At 40.2% G+C, this 19,061-nt stretch overlaps 1 protein-coding gene, 1 long non-coding RNA gene and 1 pseudogene across 16 annotated transcripts in view; 2 read left to right on the top strand and 1 right to left on the bottom strand.

Annotated features, from left to right (window-relative positions):
- The window catches only part of LOC106008311 (uncharacterized), an 87,826-nt gene that overhangs the window by 49,994 nt on the left and 18,771 nt on the right, over positions 1 to 19,061 (bottom strand). The window contains exon 2 of one of the 15 annotated variants that reach the window (XR_015451788.1): positions 5,494 to 5,613. The exons of the other annotated variants lie outside the window; for them this stretch is intronic. This is a non-coding gene — a long non-coding RNA (uncharacterized LOC106008311). The remainder of the gene's footprint in view (positions 1 to 5,493; positions 5,614 to 19,061) is intronic. 15 annotated transcript variants of the gene reach the window in all.
- Clmp (CXADR like cell adhesion molecule) overlaps positions 1 to 19,061 on the top strand; it is a 93,157-nt gene that overhangs the window by 63,981 nt on the left and 10,115 nt on the right. Inside the window, exon 2 of the mRNA XM_021249071.2 lies at positions 5,739 to 5,896. Coding sequence (XP_021104730.1) covers positions 5,739 to 5,896 — 158 coding nt within the window. The remainder of the gene's footprint in view (positions 1 to 5,738; positions 5,897 to 19,061) is intronic.
- LOC106008310 (succinate--CoA ligase [ADP/GDP-forming] subunit alpha, mitochondrial-like) lies at positions 12,236 to 19,061 on the top strand (annotated as a pseudogene).

Here is a 19,061-nt window from a genome sequence, read left to right as displayed (position 1 = left end):
CAGCCTGAGCAACTTAGCAATTTGGTGAGACCTTGTCTGAAAATAAAAAAGAGCCAGAGAAATAACTTACTATGGAGGCCCTGGGTTAAACCCCCAGTACCAAGGCAGGGGGTGGAGGTTCTATCAGGCATTTAGCAGCTCATAGAAGATATGGGTTTTCTCTTCTGAAGACCCTCATAGGGTTGCTGGCTGGAGATACTCTGGGGTTGGGCTGAATGGGGGGGCTAGGAAAGCAAATTGTACCATATAGAACTGGAATTGCGCTGGTTCAGTGAGGGAGCTTGAAGGAGCCTGACAGGAGGGTGCAGGTTGTCCCATTTGCTCGGAGTGCTCCCTTCACCTTTAATGCTATCTTTCTGCAAAAACATATCTATCTTCACAGAACTACTGCCATCCCACTTACTCATTGGTGTCTTCTTTAGTTGCTCTTGTCAGAATTGATCTTCCACATAGTACTACTAATTTTTTTAGATACGCTGATGATGATGTGCTTGTGGAGATGTCTTTAGTTTCAGGAGATGCTCGATAAAACATTTATAAGCACAGTGTCATGCCATCAACAATTTACTTTCAACTGATAGACCAAAAAGCCTATCTATAAAGAAAGAGATAAAGCAAACGTGGCCAAATACTAATAGCTGTCAAGCAAAATGACTTCCAAATATCTCACAGTAGTCATTTGCCTCCTTGATGTGTTTTCTGGTTTTCCTTGTCTTTGAAAACACAGAATGTTCAATTATTAATAAATTGCCATTTGTGGAGCATGTACTCTGTTTCATGTGCCCTGCTAGTTACTTAACGTACAATGTATGTAATCTATATGACAATTTTTCAAAGAAAATGTTTACTTTCATTTTACAGAGAAGAATAAAGCTCACAGTGGTCAGTGAATGAACTGGTATTGCAGCTACTACATAAATCCATGTCTATCTGACTCCAAATCTCATTCTCTTTTTGTATGTCACACTGTCTCCTGAATTGCATACAGGCTGCCAGAAACAGTCTGAAAGTTTCATGCATGCATATGTGTGCGCAAGAACCTCTATAAAATTATATATATACCATGCTTCCCCAAAAGTAAGAACTAGCTGAAAAATAATCAGCCTAACCTTGCCTTGCCTGTTTTAGAGTAGGTGCTGAGCAAGAGAATAACGGTGGCAGGAAAGGCAAAGATAGGCTGATGGGCTGCCATTTTTGATCTCTAGTTTTCAAGGCTGATTATTTTCTGACTAGGTCTCATTTTGGGGGAAAGAGGATTTTATATATAAAATAAAGTTTGTTAATCTAAAAATGAGAGAAATTAATTATAAAATTTCCAAAGAGCTGGTTGAGGTTCCTGCCTTGGTGAAGTCATTTATATTCACTGAGAGGCCCCTCCCAGCACTGCTGTGTTTAATTCTGGATATCATATAAATAGAACTTGGCACTCTGTCAAAGCACAACACCCACTGCTATGTTCCTGTCCTTCTGGGACATCAACTGAATCCGATCCTTTGATTCCCTCTAGTGGCCTAACTCAGGAAGTTTCACAATGGATTCTTCAGATTTACTCAGTGTATAGTGAGTGTCTACTGTGTGTGCTAAATTGGTGCTGGCTTCTCTAGCACTGCCTAGGGGGTCGGGCAGTGATTTCCTTGAGCAGTGTGTGCCCAGTGAGGGTAGAAGCCAGAGTTCCTTACAAGCTTAGTTCAGTTCAGTGAAAACTGGCAAATTTCTGAGCCACTCTATAGCTGTTTTATGGGAATTGAAAAAGGATGGGTTAGGGCCAGGGATGTAGCTCAGTGGTGCCATGCCTGCCTGGCAAGTGCAAGGTCCTGAGTTCGATCCCCTGGTACCAGGGGTGGGGGAAAGGGTGGGTTATTATATGGATTATTTCTGTTCCAAATGAGTTATTAGGACCTTTGGGCTGGTTCTTTTACCCCTATGCCCTTAGTTTGCTTGTTAGGAAAACAGCTGCCAACTGCATGGGCTAGATTTAAATTAATTAAACAAATATTTATTGAATATCTATAGTATATTTAAACCCACAAGATAAAAAAATGAAAATATGAGATGTTAATAGGAAATTGTTGTGGAACATGAAGTAAAAAATTTTTAAATATTATTTGAAGGGATTGGGGGAGGTGAGACAGGGTCTCACTATATAGTCCAAGTTGACCTTGAACTCACTATGTAGCCCAGGTTGGCCTCAAACTTGTGGAAATCCTCCTGCCTCAGCCTCCCAAGTGCTGAGATTATAGGTATATGCCATCATACACAACTAAAGTATTATTTTTGTATATTGGAGCAAATATGAGGCCAACATCTGAATTCTTCTTGTGGTCTTACACCTTGCTTTACATTCATTCTAACAGGACTCAATGTTTGAGGTGTGCATGATAAGGGATGACACAAAACAGAAGTTAGGATCACTACTGCTAACCTGAGCATGTTGGAAACCAAGGAGAGGGTGAATGTTATTATAGGCAGCCCATGACCTGTAGTGAAAAGTAGAAGCAGCCTATGCAATTATACTTTCTTAGTAACTTTTTAGTTGGTGAGACAAAGTACCCACAAGTTAAAGGAGGAAAGTTTTATTTTGGCTCACAGTTTGTAGAAGTTTCAGTCCATAGTTGCTGGCTCTAAGGCAGAGGGCATGGCAGAGGGACATGGCAGAGGCAGCTTGGGTGTGGCATGACAGACAGGAAGCAGCCAGCCTGCCTTCCTTCCTTCCTTCTTTCCTTTCATATTCTATCCAAATTATAAATCTACTGATTGGTGCCACTCACACCCAGGACAGGTCTTCCCATTATCCACACCCAGAACCACACTAAACCAATCAGTGGACTAATCCGCTTATCACACCCATAATCCAGTGTCACACACCCATGATCCAGCCACCTCCCAAAAGCCCCACCCATGAGCATATGAGGCTTTGGAGGGACATCTAGATATAAACCATAATATATGTATTGCAAAATTGACAGTAAAGTTTGGGCAGAAATGTTGCCTGCAACTTTGAAATAGCCAATGGCTGATGGGTAGTGTCTATAGTACCAAAATCTTGTATTTCCCTCTCTGGGAATTTGACCTGCAGGTCAGGGAAAAACTGTTCAAGAAGCAACTGACCCTATAGGGTCAAGTTGTTAACTGATCCAATGTCTGATCATATTAATTCATCATTCTTTGATACTGTAGATTTAATAGTGGATAATATTAAGAACTAAGAAAGATTAATAGGAAAGAGGAGAGAAGGTGGGCTTGGAGTCTTACTTTAGGTTGCTATAACCAAGTACCATAGACTGGTGCTTTATAAACTACAAATTTGTTTTCTACAGTTCTGGGACTGTAAGTCTAAAATCAAGGTGCTAAAGGGATAGGATGTAACTTAGAGGTACAGCACTTGGCTAGCATATACACAAGGGCCTGGGTTTGATCTTCAGCACTAAAGAAAACAAAATAAACAACAAAAACCAAGGTACTGGTCAATTCAATGTCTAATGAGTGCTTCTTCATTCAGAAATAGCCATCTTGTCTCTATGTCATCACATAATGGAAGGGCCTACAGAGCTCTCTGGGGTCTCTTTTATAAAAGTACTGATTTAATTCATAAAAATTTCACCTTCATGGCCTAGTCACCTCCCAAAGGTCCCATCTTCATTTGTTTTTTGGTTTTTTTTGGTACCAGGGGTCGAACTCAGGACCTTGTGCTTGCAAACCAGGTGGCAGAACCACTGAGCTAAATCCCTGCACCTACAGGTGGAAGGTGACCCCAAAGGAGTCTGTCCTGGTGAACATGAGCTCCAGAGCAAAGGCCAGGAGGACTCACCAGAGCTACCCTGGGGCCACTTGACTTGGACTTCCCAGAATTTTGTTTTGAATAGAAAGATTTGTTTCATATTTTGAAACCCACAAGATAGAATGGAAACAGAAGCTCCAGTGATAAAACTGTGTGTCCCTAAAGGAAAGAGGAACTCCCTGTAAGAGCCCTCTTTTCCTCAGAGGTATTCTTGCCTAACAAGGAGGTCTGGAAGGGTAACCTGTCATTAAGAGAACTCTAAGGAGTGACCCTGGAAACACACCCTCATACTGGGGCCAGTTTGGGGGGAGAACACCAAGTTCTGTCTTCCCTTGTCCCACACACAGTGTTCCTGCAGAATTAACAAGGAAAATACAGGGACTTGATAGAGTTTGCCCAGGAATAGGACTGTTTCCAAAAGCCTTATGACACAAGAGAAATGAAAAATAAAGAAATAAAGCAATGTGTATGGTGCTGCAACTTCCTGTAACATAACTGAGGGTGGGCACAATTTTAGGAGCTGTGTGGGTATCTGTACTACAAAGGGAGGCACTGTGGCCAGGAAAAGGGTTCAGTTATTCCTGGAAATCACAATGGACTTAAATCCAAACTCAGAGTCCACCTTTCCCATTTAAATGAAATACGCCATGCTCCCTATTTTCCTAATTACTGGGAATGCAATTGCCATCCTACCAGTCGAAAAGGCTTGAAAACAATCTTAAGTTTTGAATTACTTCTTTATCTTCTTAGATACAGTAAGTTGCTGTGTTCTATAGTTTTGACCTCCATGTTACTTCTCAGATCTGTCCTTTATTTTTTACACCTTTACCACTTAACCTCGGTTACTCACCTAGAAAAATTTTAAAGCCAATTTAAAAATGCATATCTCAAAAAAAAATGCATATCTCAGTAGCTCCCCTTTTCCTATGTATTCTTACACACAATTCCTAAACATCTCTTCCTCAAAGAGAAGAAAGCCAAGGATTCAGTCACTGTGCCCACCGTGGCAGGCAAGCAAATTGCCCTACCACCTTCCCAGCCTAATGTGTTAACAACATTTAACATTTCTTCTTCACACCAGCCAACTTATTACCATTCACTGGTTGGGCATGTTGTTATCCTGTGCCTTCATTCCCATTATTTCTCCTCCCCAGTCTCAACACCTTTCCTCATCCTCTATTTCTATATATATCAATTCCATTTTCTGATGCCCATATAAAAAGCCTTCGCTTCTTTTCCTTCTTTTTTTCTTTTTCTTTCTGCTAAAGATTACACAAGGGCTGGGGATGGGGCTCAGTGGCACTGCACCTGCCTGGCAAGTGCAAGGTCCTGAGTTCAATCCCTGATACCATACCAAAAAAATTATACTAGATGACTGATATACAATATATACAATGTATAATATATATATAATATATATATATATTTTTAGTACCCAGAATTGAACTCAGTCCAAGCAGGTGTGGCACCACTGACCTAAATCCCCAGCCCAATATTTCTAATATTTACAAAACCCTTGAAAGAGTTAGACTTTTCCTAAATCCTATAATTAATTGGCTATGATTTCTCTCTTCTCTAAATTTGCATGGTCCTTTGATCATGAATAATTTCCCTTTATATTGCAATATTTCTTTTGTCATCTTTTAATCCTAAGTACATGCTACTGGACAGCCACAATTGTGGATTTAAAGGAACACTTGTAAAAGAAAACTAACTGTTCATCTTTAAGGTTTTCTCCAGCTTCAAATGGCTTTGATTCTGTAACTTCAAGAACAGGGGTTGCCGGGCAACTTAGTGCATGGTTTCCTTAAGCATCATCATCTTTCTGGAAGCCTCTGCTAGAAGAGAGAAAGATCAAAAGATGCCCACAGGAATATCCCATAATTATTGTTGTGATATTTGTTCCATATGTATTGCCACTCAGTTTCTGCACTACTCATCATACATTTTTCTCCTCCAGTTTCCTACTGTGTTGGAACCCTAGGAACTCACACTGAAATCAAGAGAGTGGCAGAGGAAAAGGTCACTTTGCCCTGTCACCATCAACTGGGGCTTTCTGAAACAGACACCCTGGATATCGAATGGCTGCTCACCAATAATGAAGGGGGACAAAAAGAGGTAAGTATATACCTGGCTAGAGTACCCCTCTTCCTTGTCCTCCTACATTTGCTTTCCTCAGTCTCCCAGTCTTTCACATTGGGTCTAAGAGAGCTAGAACTGTTTTTTCATCTGGCTTATGCTTGAAAGACCTTAGCTTTAGATATAAAACTATAGGGAATTTGGGTTGTTGGGATAAGATATTATGTTCTTTGGGTAAGCCAGAGCTACTAGAAAGCTGTTTGGTGCTAGCCTGGGAAGTGAATTTGCATTATTAGTATATTTGGACTAAGATACAGCAGTTTGATCCCCTAGTCTCCTGGGCAGAACCTGAAGCCTATAGGAGTCCACTCTTCCTCATCTTATACCATCACCATCTGGTTTGCACAAAATCATAACACTCAGGCTATAAGATTATATAATATGACAAGCCAAGCATAGTGGCACATGCTTATAAACCCAGCTACTTGGGAAGGTGAGGCAAGAAGAGAGCAACTTCAAGATCAGCCTGGGCAATGTAGCAAGTCCCATGATTTTAAAAAGGGCTGGGGACATGGCTCAGTAGTACAGCACTTACTTAGCAAGCATGAAATCCTGGGTTTAATCCCCAGTACCAAAAAATATATACATGATACAGAAGAGGAAGTACAGTACATGAAAGAAAATGTTGCACACAAATATAACTGGCCAGCAAAGGAATTGATACTGGTTCTGGATCTGGAAAATAAAAGAGCTCAGTGCTCAGGATGTGTAAAGCCAAGAGGGCCACTGGTTTCATATGCTTCTGGAGGATCCAGTGGCTGTCTGTCACTAGAGAATGACACCTAACCTCCCATTATTATCCTTTCTGTCTTGTCTGTATGCAGCCATGATAGCTTCCTCAATCAGGTCTGCTAGCATAACTCTTTCTCACTTTTTTTCCTCACTGACTTATTTTGTTGCTATAGTTCAAAAACCATCTTTTTGTTTAAAATTTGGGGATTTAAAAAAAACCTGTAATTTAAGGAAGCTTTAAAATTTTCCTTCCTTTTACCAGAGCTTTACTTCTTTTCCTGCAAAAAAAGTGAAAAGTTGCCCTCTCTTCTCTGTCTCTACCACTAATATAAAATGGTTTATGCTGGAAGAAGCTAAGGTTTTCACTTAAAATACATTTTAAACTCACTGTTGGAGTTTAACCTGCTTAAATAGCTGTCTACATCACCTTCATACTTTGATACTGCTTGTCATTTTATTCTCATAGTGCACCATCCTAAAATAATCTGTTCTCTTTAAGGCAAGGTCACCTTAACCTGAACAGTCTATTCCAACAACTTCTTGATCAGTCTTAGACCATGATATTCTCAGCTCTAAATGAAGTAAATAAGAGTCCATGTTCCTGTAATAAAAATCCAATTTAAAAAACTGATAGTTGGGCATAGTAATGTATGTCTATAATCCCAGAACTCTGGGAGACTTAAGCAGGAGGATGACAAATTTAAACCTAGTCTGGGCAATTTAGTGACTTAGTGAGACTTTGCCTCAAAAAAAAAAAAAAAAAAAAAAAAATTAAAAGGGCTGAGGATGTAGCTTAGTGTGAAGGCCCTGGGTTCAATCCTCAGTACGGGGGGGGGGGGGGGGGACGGACCTTCTTTTTTAATTAATTAATTAATTGGGGTTTTTGAGCTAGAGTCTTACCATGTAGTTCAGGCTGACCTTGAACTCACTATGTAGCCCCAGGCTGAATTTGAACTCACAGCAATCCTCCTATCTCAGCCTCGAGTGCACGGATTACAGGTATGCACCACCACACCTGGCTAAAGACTCTCCTTTAACCATACCTGAATCTGGATCCTAAATTCTGACTAGGCCTGATTTCGGATTTCCTTATAGAATCCAGGGCCAGGGATTTAGCTCAGTGGTTCCACCGCCTGCCTGAGGACCTGAGTTCGATCCCGGGTACCAAAAAAACCCCCAAAACATTACAGTGTGTCCTTATAGAATTCATGTTGATCAAGAATCCTGTTTAAAAAAAAAAAAAAAAAGAATCCTGCTAAGTGAGTTCAGTGGAAGTTCTTCACCCTTGTATAGGACACCTTTAATCTTATCACTCTGGTCTGCCTTCAACAATAATCCTATCAAGCCAGTTGAGTCAGAAACTCTCCAACCCCTCAGGTTTCTTCTTAGCAATTTTCCATTTACTCAACTCTACCTTGTCCCTTGGTTATAAACTTTCACTTGTCCTTGCTGGAGTCAGAGTTAAACCTGATCTCTCTCTTTCACTGTAAGACCCCAATGCAGTAGTACCTATACCTATCACCATTGCTTCCCTTTGAATAAAATCTGCCTTCTCATCTTTAACAAGTATCACTGAATAATTTTCTCTTTAACAACTTCACAGGTCTAATTTTAACCAAATGTTTTCATTTGAACCAAAGAAAAACAAGTTCCTTGGTTTTTTAGTCAAGTGAATATAAGGTCAAGGAAGTTTATGTTGATTAAAAAAGTCCCAGGCCGGGGATTTAGCTCAGTGGTTCCGCTGCCTGCCTGGCAAGTGCAAGGATAAGTCCCAATTACCCCCAGGCATGATGGCACATGCCTGTAATCCCAGCACTCCAGAGGCTGAGATTGGCCAGCCTGGGCTCCATGGTAAGTTCAAGACCATCCTGAATTACCTAGAGAGACTGTCTCAAAAAAAAAGTTCCAATTTCTTACTTATCTTCAGTTGATAATTTCAAGGATGATCATTTATCCAATCATTCAGATCGCACAAATTTATTTAGTGCTTACTGTATCCCATGTTAGGTACCAGGATGCAATAGTGAAGAAGCCCTCATAGTCCCTGCCTTCTAGGAGCTTACAGTGAAAAGATATTCAATAACCTAGAAGGAAGGGAGGAATATTAGCTACATGCCAGATACAATTCTGTTTAGCACATATTATCTTGTTTTATTTAATCCTCATGACTAGAATTTTTAGGCCCATTGAACGAGTTACATACACATACACAAGTGCTCACACCTACCCAGATACACACACACACACACACACACACACACCAAATTGATTAAGATCATCTGTTTTTACATGGATGAGCATAGTATGATCCTTTTATCAGATGGTGCATCCTGGGGAAATCCTTTCAAGGTTCCTGGTGTCCTGAACAAAGAATTGGACAAGACACACAGAAAAGGTAGCAGGATGTGAATTTATCAAGGTAGAAAGGTAGTATACTTCCCGGAGTGCAAGCAGGCTGGTGAACAGACTCACAGCACCCCCTAGGATAAAGGAAAGTGATCTTTTGTATCCAAAATTCCTGGATTGGCTTCCTTTCCTGAAAGTAAGGCATTGGGACAATTGTCCTATCAAAAACTCACATGGCCTGGTGCCAGATTTAAATTGCCCTATGGAAAGACTCATTTGGCTTCCCACCAGATGTAAATGAATTGAAAATAGTGCTTTTCTGATTGGTTCCATATACAGTGCTCAGGAGCCACAGAGTCATCTTGGAACCTGTGTTCTGTGCATGTCCCCTGGGTGTGACACAGTGTACCCACCTGTTTGACAGGTTTGCCCCAGCACTAGTCTCTACACTCAATACACTTGTGAGACACTGGGCAGCAGCAACAAGCCATAGTTCTCAGTCAGCCATATGATCCTGAGGGTCGATAACCAAGATTCTACAATGTACGGTCTTGCTAAGATAGTGTCCAGTAGGTTAGGGCATTAAATGCATTCTGACTTTTGATATTTTCAACTTACAATTATTGGGAGGTAACCCCATTATAAGTGGAGGAGCATCTGCAGAGCACTACTGCTTAACTCTCATGATGTTTACCACTGAGTTCTGAAATTATCTCTTGCAATGCCTTTTTAAAAAAGTGGTACTAGAGATTGAACCCAGGGCCCTATGTGTGCCAAGCATTATAGCACTGAGCTACACCCCCATACTCTGAAACTGTCTTTTTTTAAACTTTGGAGACAGGGTCTATCTATTCCAGACTGGCCTTGAACTCACTATATATAGCCTAGGCTAGTCTTAAACTCACAGCAATCTTCCTGCCTCAGCCTGCTGAATGCTGGGATTACAGGTATGTTCCCCTAAACCCAGCTTGAAACTGTCTCCTTATATATTTATCTCTTCAACTGTATTCTTTGCTGCAGGGCATATGTATAGTGGAATTCCAATAAATATTTATTAAATTTAGTTCACTGATTTTTTATCTCTTACAAGTTCTAATGGTACATTACCAAGCTTTTTCCTGTAATAGGATCTTTGCATAATTAGCTCTGTATGGAATCTTTTTCCAGATGATTCCAATCCTCTCAGCAGGATTGCAGAGATCTCATTACCCTAATCAGGATGGTGCACAATTTAAAATTTAACAACTATTTATTTCTGGAATTTTCCATTTTTGGACAGGGGAAGAGAGGGGAAAGAGGAAGTAAAAGGAACCAACTCCCTAAGATGAACATAATCATTATGTACTGCAAACATGTACTAATAAAAATAAAAATTTAAAAATATATATTTTGGGGACAACCATTGCTGGTGGATAACTGAAATCTCAGAAACCAAAAGTAAGCATAAGTGCAGATTACTATATGAAGGAGGACCTATTGGCCAAGAGTAACTTGAAGAGCGGAGAGGTCAAGACACCCTCCTATAAGAAAGTACAGCTGATCTAAGTCTTGATAGAAGGAATTGCCCTGAAGAAATTGTATGAGCATACACACAAAGGCTGGGAAATTCTGGGAAATCACAAGCAGCTAGCAAAGGTGGAGAATAAAATGCAAGCCTGCAGAGGCTGCAGGACCAGAATGTAAAATTTGTTGTGTGCCACAGAAGTGAGATTAGAATTATTCCTGAATGTCACAGAGTTCTTGAAGGATTTTAAGAGTTACAAGGGACATTATTTGCATTTCTGGGCAATCATTTTGACAATGGCACATTGACTTGGGGGAGGGGAGTTGAGACAGGGTCTTGCTGTGTAGCTCAGGCTGGCCTCAAACTCTTGGCTATACTGCCTCAGCCTCCCTAGTGCTGGGATTACAGGCATGCACCACCACACCCAGTTTGGCACACTGATTTAAGGGAGATTCAACTACTATGAGTAGTTGGGACCTCAAGACAGAGATAATAAGTAGTGGGTGAAGTTGTTAGGACCTTATAAATGCCAGAATGTTAGGAATGGGGTGAGAGTGACTGAGAAAGAAAAGACAGGAAGGGCTGGAATATATGTGGTGCTTAAAGTAGGCTAACCAATGACGCAGATCCCAAGTTTAGCTTTGCATTTCAATCTGAGAAGAAATGTTTTTATCCCTTTTGTCAAGGGTGCTCGGAGTAGGCAGGGAACAACTGGAGGTGGTAGGCAGTCTCAGGAACATTTGAATTTCAGCCTTGGTATCAGGAGAACTCTGGAGCTTTCTTCCTGATTCTAAGGATAGGAACATAGCTACATTTCCAAGAGTGACCACCACCACTGAGGTCAATCAAGAAGACACAACAAAAAGCTTTCTCCTCTGTTTATCAGATTGAGAAATTAAAACAGAGATGTTCCGATTCCCATGCCTAGCCTCTCACACTTCACTCTTTCCCCCTTCCTTTTGGCTTTGAGAAAAAAAAAATAATAATAATAATCCTCGGGCCAGGGATTTAGCTCAGTGGTTCTGCTGCCTATCTCAAAAGCACAAGGTCCCAAGTTCGATCCCTGGTACCAAAAAAAAAAAATCTTCATCTAAAAGAGAGAGGCTTGCATGCATCTATATTCAATGCGGTTTTATGATTGCTATACAGGCCACAGCACAGTAGAACAACTGCCAGGAAGTTGAGCTGATCCATCTGTTCCATACAAGCCCTAACAAATTATCCTAGATCTTCCAGGGATGTCATAAAAATGCCTCACAACAGCTGTAATTCATATATTTAAATTTCTTTGCTTGTTTGCAAAAAGGACTATATTGCTAGTCAGTGTTTTCCTATCACACCCTGATGCACAGATTAGTCACAACCCTACCTTCCCTAGAGTGAAGAACAAAGTAAAACAAAGAAGCACACAAGCATCTGGGGAGAAAAAAAAAAACTGAGTCAAATTGCAAGGTTGCGTTGTGTCCAATATGTGTCAGAGTGTGAGTGAAATCTTCATATTACATAATATTTAATTATGAAGAGTATCTTACAATTGAATAATCTCTGCCTTCCAAATATGTTACATGCTTACTTGTATGTGATCTGTTTTTCCTCATTAATAGCCCAGGATTTGGGAAAAGGGAAGAAAAGCAGACAGAGTCAGGTCTACTTGAATATACTAAGCACTAGGGTAAAAATTTGGTAAAAACTAGGGAGGAAGTTGACATTCCAACCAGGTAGCTGAGAAAGGTTATATGTAAAGTGATCTGGCAGCTGTCACCTTGACCATGGTCTCTAGCAGCAATAGCCTTGCTGCCACCCACTTTCTGTCTCACACCTTCCTCTGCAGTATGAACACTCCAGCTCCTGAAAACTTATTACCCAAGATGCTAGTCTTTGAATAACACTGACTATTGAAAATTCTTGTTACAGTCAGAGTCTCTGAGTTTACTAGTCCAATAGAATGGAACTGGACATTGTTCTTATGCGGCTTCCCGGAAACATCTCTATGTTGATAAAAGTACAAAGGTTATTTGCCAGGGTTTCACTTGTATACAGGGCACCTTTCATACCTAGAAGGCACTGGAATATGGCACCAGACTTGTTGGCGGAACCATGCCAGGGAAAGGAGGCAACATGCATCTGAGCTTACCTGTCTTTAATACTGTGAAGGAGGCCAAAGAACAGACAGAAGCAACACCATCTGTCATTTATGACCCTCCTCCTTTTGCTGCCCCTGCCATCAATGAAGCTGTTGAGGCAGAAATGCCCTTGGTTGTGTGCATTATGGAAGGTATCCCACAGGAGGACATGGTGTGGGTCAAGCACAAACTGCTCCAACAGGGAAAGATGAGGCTAATCGGGCTGAACTGCCTTGGAGTCATAAATCTTGGAGAATGCAAAATTGGCCTCATGCCTGGCCATGTTCACAAGAAAGGAAGAGTTGGCATTGTGTCTAGACTGGGCACCGATGTATAAATCAGTTCATGGAACAATACAAGCTGGATTGGGACAGTCTTTGTGTGTTGGCATTGAAGGTGATCTTTTTAATGGAACAAATTTTACCGACTGCCTTGAAATCTTTCTGAGTGATTCAACCACAGAGAAGGCATCCTATTGATTGGTGAAACTAGTGGCAATGCAGAAGAAAATCCTGCAGAATTTTTGAAGCAACAAAATTCAGGTCCAAATGCCAAGCCTGTAGTGTCCTTCATTGCTGGTCTAACCGCTCCTCCTGGCAGAAGAATGGGTCAAGCAGGAGCAATTATTGCTGGAGGAAAAGGTGGAACTAAGGAGAAGAGTGCTGCCCTTCAGAGTGCAGGAGTTGTGGTCAGCATGTATTCCCCCACCCCCAAGCTGGGAACCACCATCTACAAGGAATTTGAAAAGAGGAAGATACTATGAAAGAATACCTGTGGAATAAACACCTGTGGAATGAATCACACTAGACAAGAGAACCAACAGCAGTTTGCTTCCTTGTCCACTGATTTTTGACACTTGTGAATGACAACTGGGCTTTCAGTATAACAGAAAACCAAAACGAGGCTTAGAATATACTAAATTGAGACATTTTCACCTGTTGTATAACAGAGACAGACAATAAATCTACCACTTGACTTGAAAAAGAAAGAAAGAAAGAAAGAAAGAAAGAAAGTGGCCTGTACAGGTGTTATTCAAAGAAAATAAAAAAGGGACAGGCATTTCCAAAGAAGACTGATGATCAAAGCCAAAGACACACCAGAGGACACTCAGAATCAAGAAACATCAGATTTGAAAATGAGGTGATTCAGAGATGTGAGTGCAAGAGACAAAAACAAGGCCTGGTCCAGACTGGACTGGACCTGCATGCATATTAGTAGATGCCTTCTGACATCACTTTCATGGTAAGGAATACTCAGAAAAGTACAATAAATGCATTCTTTTAGCACCCCCCCATTCAGCCTTAAGTTAATAGTTAAAAATATCAAAACAGTTTATCTTGAATTTCTACACTCTTTTCAATAGAAGCTGTCAGTTATGGGGACAGAGAGAAAGTTGCATGTTTTGGGGTGAGGAGAAAGGGATTTGTTTCTGGAAATCTTGGGTTTAATTCCAACCTCTGAAACCCATCTTGGGAAAAGGCCTTTGCCTTTTAGAATCTAAAAGGTTTAGAGTTCAAGTTCCCTAGAGATAAATTAGGGTCTAATTTTGCTTGGGTATTAATTTTACAAGCATAGAAATTAACCTATGGATGGCTTAGAGTGGTGTTCACGTTTTGATCCATGCTAGTGTAAATCATTCTTGTTCACAGAGATGCAAATGAACTTTGTCCAAAGGAGAATATGTAACTTTTAGTCCCAATTCTCATTTGAACTGGTTATAACATCTTTTTTTTTTTTTTTTTTTTTTTTGGTTATAACATCTTACTAGTTCTATCATTAATAAGTAAAATAAAATCCCTGACACGTTTTATTTTTCATGAATATATGTCATGAGTACATTGTTTTACCTTTAAAAAAAGTACCCTTTAACACTTAAGCTATCCTTTTCTTTGTACTGTTACCATCTCTAGCACAACCCAAGTGTGGAGTGTATTTTTAATGCTGTTTGTTTGTGACAGGGTCTTACGATGTAGACCAGGCTGGCCTCAAACTCATGATCTTCTTGCCTCAGCCTCATAGTGCTAGGATTACAGGCATGAGCCACTGCGCTTGGCTAATAAGTGGTTATTGAATGAAGAGTCATAAAACAGCCTAGCCAGAGACAAAACCAATAGATGTACATAAAATCAGATAACCTTGAAAAGTCCCTGGACACATCCCTGAAATATAGAAAGCACACCCAACAACCCATTTCCCCATAAGTCTTGCATCATTCATCTCCAACCAAGATACTCATGTAAAGGTACAAGATCTCAATGATGAATGTAAATGTATTTTATACCTAAAATGTACCAATAAACTTAATCAAAAAAATAATAATTCATCTTCAAATAAAGGTGGTGCAACACATGTTTATAGCGGCACAATTTGTAACAGCTAAATCTTGGAAACAGCCCAAATGCCCATCAACTGATGAATGGATAAAGATGTAGGTTTTTTATACAATGGAGCACTACTCTGCCAAAAAGAACAATGAGCTTCAGACATTTATGGCTAAATGGATGGACCTTGAGACGATACTCTTAAGTGAAATAAACTGGACACACATGTTTAAATACTGCATTGTTTCTCAGGTATCAGAAACTGAAAGTGGAAATAAGGACTAAAATATATAACAGATATTGGGAAATGGGAAGAAAATGTTCAAATGGGAAGGGGAACAAGGGAGGAAGGAAGGAGAAAGGAAGGAAGGGACAAGAAAAAAAGTGAAAATAGAAGGAAAAAATGGGAACAATGCTTTTGTATATAGGGAGGGGAAGGGGCTTTAGAGAAGAGGGGAAATGGGGAAAAAAGGAGCGAGATGAATCATGTACAGATGGAAACTCCCTAAGATGAGTGTTATCATTATGTATGCCTAAAATTACCAATAAATATTTTGCTATTAAAAAAATAAAATAAAAGTGGTGTAGAGGCTGGGGGTGTAGGTCAGTGGAGCTTGTGCTTAGCATGGCAAGGCCCTGGGTTCAATCATTAGCTCCTTTACCTCCAAAAAGAAATGTTGCAAAGAAACGCTATGGATAAGACTCAGACTCAGTCTGAGTGTCACATTAGGAAAGGTTTCGTGAGAGAGTAACACTGATTTTGGACTTAAAAGAATAGGAGGGCCAGGGATTTAGCTCAATGGTACCGCCGCCTGCCTCGAAAATGCAAGATCCTGAGTTCAATATCTGGTACCACACACACACACACAAAAAGAATGAATAGGATTTTTTTAGGCAGAAGATGGAGAAAAGTGGGGCAATGCAGTCAACAATGGCCTAGGAACACACAGATAGCACTAGCACAGCTCATGCTAACAAAAGGGAAATGAGGTCAGACTGATTGCATCCAGGTGCATGAAGTGTCTGAGTAAGGAAGGAGTGTGATGGTAACTCAGAGGTCATTTTAAGGACCCTCGTCTGAGTCTAGTTATCATTCAGAGGTATTGGAGAGTCACTAACATTTTTGAGTTAGAAAAGAGTTGTATGTTTCATATTAATAAGATTAACTTGGCAGTAGTGTATAGGATAAATTGGAGTAGACATGAGTATGTAACAGCCAGACACTGGAGATACGAAACTGGAATTCACACTGTGCATAGTGGCACATATCTGAAGTTCCAGCAAATGAGGAAGCTGAGGCAGGAGGCTCTCTTGAGGCCAAGGGCTCAAGGCCAGCCTGAGCAACAAAGCAATGTCCTATCTCAAAAAAAAAAAAAAAAAAAAAAAAGGAAAAAAACCTTTTTTTAAATAACTGGAGCTCAGAAATGTGTTGAAGATGGAGACAAGGATATGCAAATTGGCACGGCAGTGTTGTTATTTAAAATGAGGGCAGGGGGCCGGGGATTTAACTCAGTGGTTCCACCGCCTGCCTCGCAAATGGAAGGACCCGAGTTCGATCGCTGGTACCAAAAAAAAAAGACAAAAAAACCCACATTTGGACTGGGAATTTAGCTCACTGGTTTCGCTGCCTGCTGCGCAAGCACAAGGACCGAGTTCGATCCCCAGTACCAAAAAAAAAAAAAAAAAATGAGGGCAGGGCCAGGGATTTAGCTCAGTGATGCTGCTGCCTGCCTCACAAGTGCAAGGTCCTGAGTTAGATCCCCACTACCAAAAATAAAATAAAATAAGGGTAATACTGAATGAATGTTTTAGCTCAATTACAGTGCTTAATATTCTCTTACTTTTCTCCATTTCCCCTCTCCCCACAAGACCATGTGCTCTTCAGACTATGAACTCTTCCGTGTGAGAATTTTGTCCTATTCCCATTTGTTTTCTCAGTGATGATGAGCACAGTACCTGACACAGGAGCTCAGTAAATATCTGCTGAGGAAAAATATTCAGAGAATGGAAAAAAAACTTTTGTTGTTGTTGTTAGGGATTGAACCTAGGCCCTTCACACTGAGCTACATCTCCAGTCCTTTTTGTTTTTTAAAACAGGATCTTGCTAAAAAATAAATAAATAAATAAATAAATAAATAAATAAATAAATAAATAAATAAAACAGGATCTTGCTAAGTCACTAAGTTGCCCAGGCCAGGCTTGAACTTGTGATCCTCCTGCCTTGCGACTGAGGATGAGTTAAGGGCTTAGAATGAAACACTCTGAACAGCTGCAGCCAGGGCTGCAACTCCTATATACTTGCTGGCTTTTTAGTACTGCATTATGCATCTGGAATGCTCTTTCCGGCCCTTTTTTTTCCCTACTTCCCCTCCTCTCTTAGTTGGCTTATTGTTCAAAGCATGATGCAGATATCACCAACTTTTCTGAGACACTCCCCCCCAATAACTAAAGTAAATCATTCCTTTTTTCTTTTTCTCTTTTTTTTGGGTAAGGGAATCGAACTCAGGACCTTGCACTTGCCAGGCAGGCGGGGTGTCACTGAGCTAAATCCCTGTCCCTCCTTTTTGATGTTTATATTTCTCTTCTGATAATCCCACCAGATTATAAATTACTTGAGACAAGAAGAGAGACTTACTCATCTGAATGGCTTCTTCCAGACCTGATATAAGCATTCACTGCATGTTTGCTGATGTTTCAATCAAATGAGTTTAATATGATTCCTGAGTCACAGGGAGAATAAAGCTAAAGTTACATGATTGAAGTTTTGGGGGACCAGATCAGGATGGTATTTTGTGACTAACAGGAGTGATCAACGAAGAGAATCCAGGGAAAGTTTAAAGAACTAGATGCTGTCATATGAGCAAACAAAAATTCACTAAAAATCAAGATTTTTTCCCCCCTGCTGGGGAAATCTAAACTTTGGTCTCCATAACTGGGAAAACAAAGATATTAGCATATGTATTTGTATTTTATGGGAGGAAGAAACCTAATTTCTCCCACCTAACTAATTATTACTAATCTGCAGTAACACCAAAAAAGGAAAATCAAACAATGAAGTCCGCAGTATCATACCTTAATTTTAACCATTAATTTTTTTTTTTTGGTACTGGGGATTGAACTCAGGACCTTGGGCTTGTGAGACAGGCATGGCACCACTGAGATAAATCCCCGGCCCTTAACCATTAACTTTTACTTCTTAACTTCTCCATTCCCTTCCCTCAGACGCTCAACTTGCATAAGAACAGAAGATTGATTTTTTTCAATTTCGCATTTTTTCTCCATTTCTAAACTTCGTGGGAGAACAGTTAATGAGCAGTTAAATTAATGCAAGAGGTAAAAGAGAGACAGAGGTAACTATGGCACATAAGAACAATGACTTTAATGTTTTTAGAAGATTTCTATTCAAATAAATCCTGTTCTGCCACTTGTCTGTGAAATGGAGATAACAGCTACTTAGAGAAAAATATGACTACTTGGAAAACTGTGGTGAGAAATGAACAAGACACCATCTAAATAGACCTAGCATGAGGCGTGTAGTGTAAAGAGGCCACATGCAAATGGTAGGAAATACAAAAGATAAAGCCAGGCACAGTGGTGCATGCCTATAGTTCTAGCTACTCAGGAGGCTCAGACAGGAACATCAAAAGTTTGAGACCAGTCAGGGAAATTTAGCAAAGCCCTATCTCTAAATGTTGAAAAAGGGCTGGTAAGTAGCTCAGTGGGAGAGTGCTTTACACCATTTGTTGTGTTCCCTTTCAGGAATATTCTATGCTTAATATGTGTATGGCTGTACACTTGCAAACTTTCCTCCTTTCCTTCACTTAGTGTGTGAACTTCAGTATATAATTCATATTCCTAACTCATAAAATGAAGTGTTTCTGGGCATCCAATAAAATAATTAGTACTTTTTACTTAAATGCTACACAGTAAAAGGTATTATTCTTGGAAGGAAAAATGTATTGTGCTTTTGTTTTTAGAAGAGGTCTCTTGGACCCTTTAAAATCAGACACAAGCTTGACTACTTTGTGCCCTTGGGAGTATTCCCTTTCCTCATCTTAGTAACATCAGCAGGAGAGGAAGGCTGAGAGCCACACTGCTTGATCCTGCCTTGGTCTGTC

The sequence above is a fragment of the Heterocephalus glaber genome, unplaced genomic scaffold, assembly GCF_053883595.1.
Source record: "Heterocephalus glaber isolate CG9 unplaced genomic scaffold, H.glaber_assembly_v1.0 deba00001431, whole genome shotgun sequence".
Classification (NCBI taxonomy): Eukaryota; Metazoa; Chordata; class Mammalia; order Rodentia; family Bathyergidae; genus Heterocephalus; species Heterocephalus glaber.
This window is presented reverse-complemented; position numbering and strand designations above follow the sequence as displayed.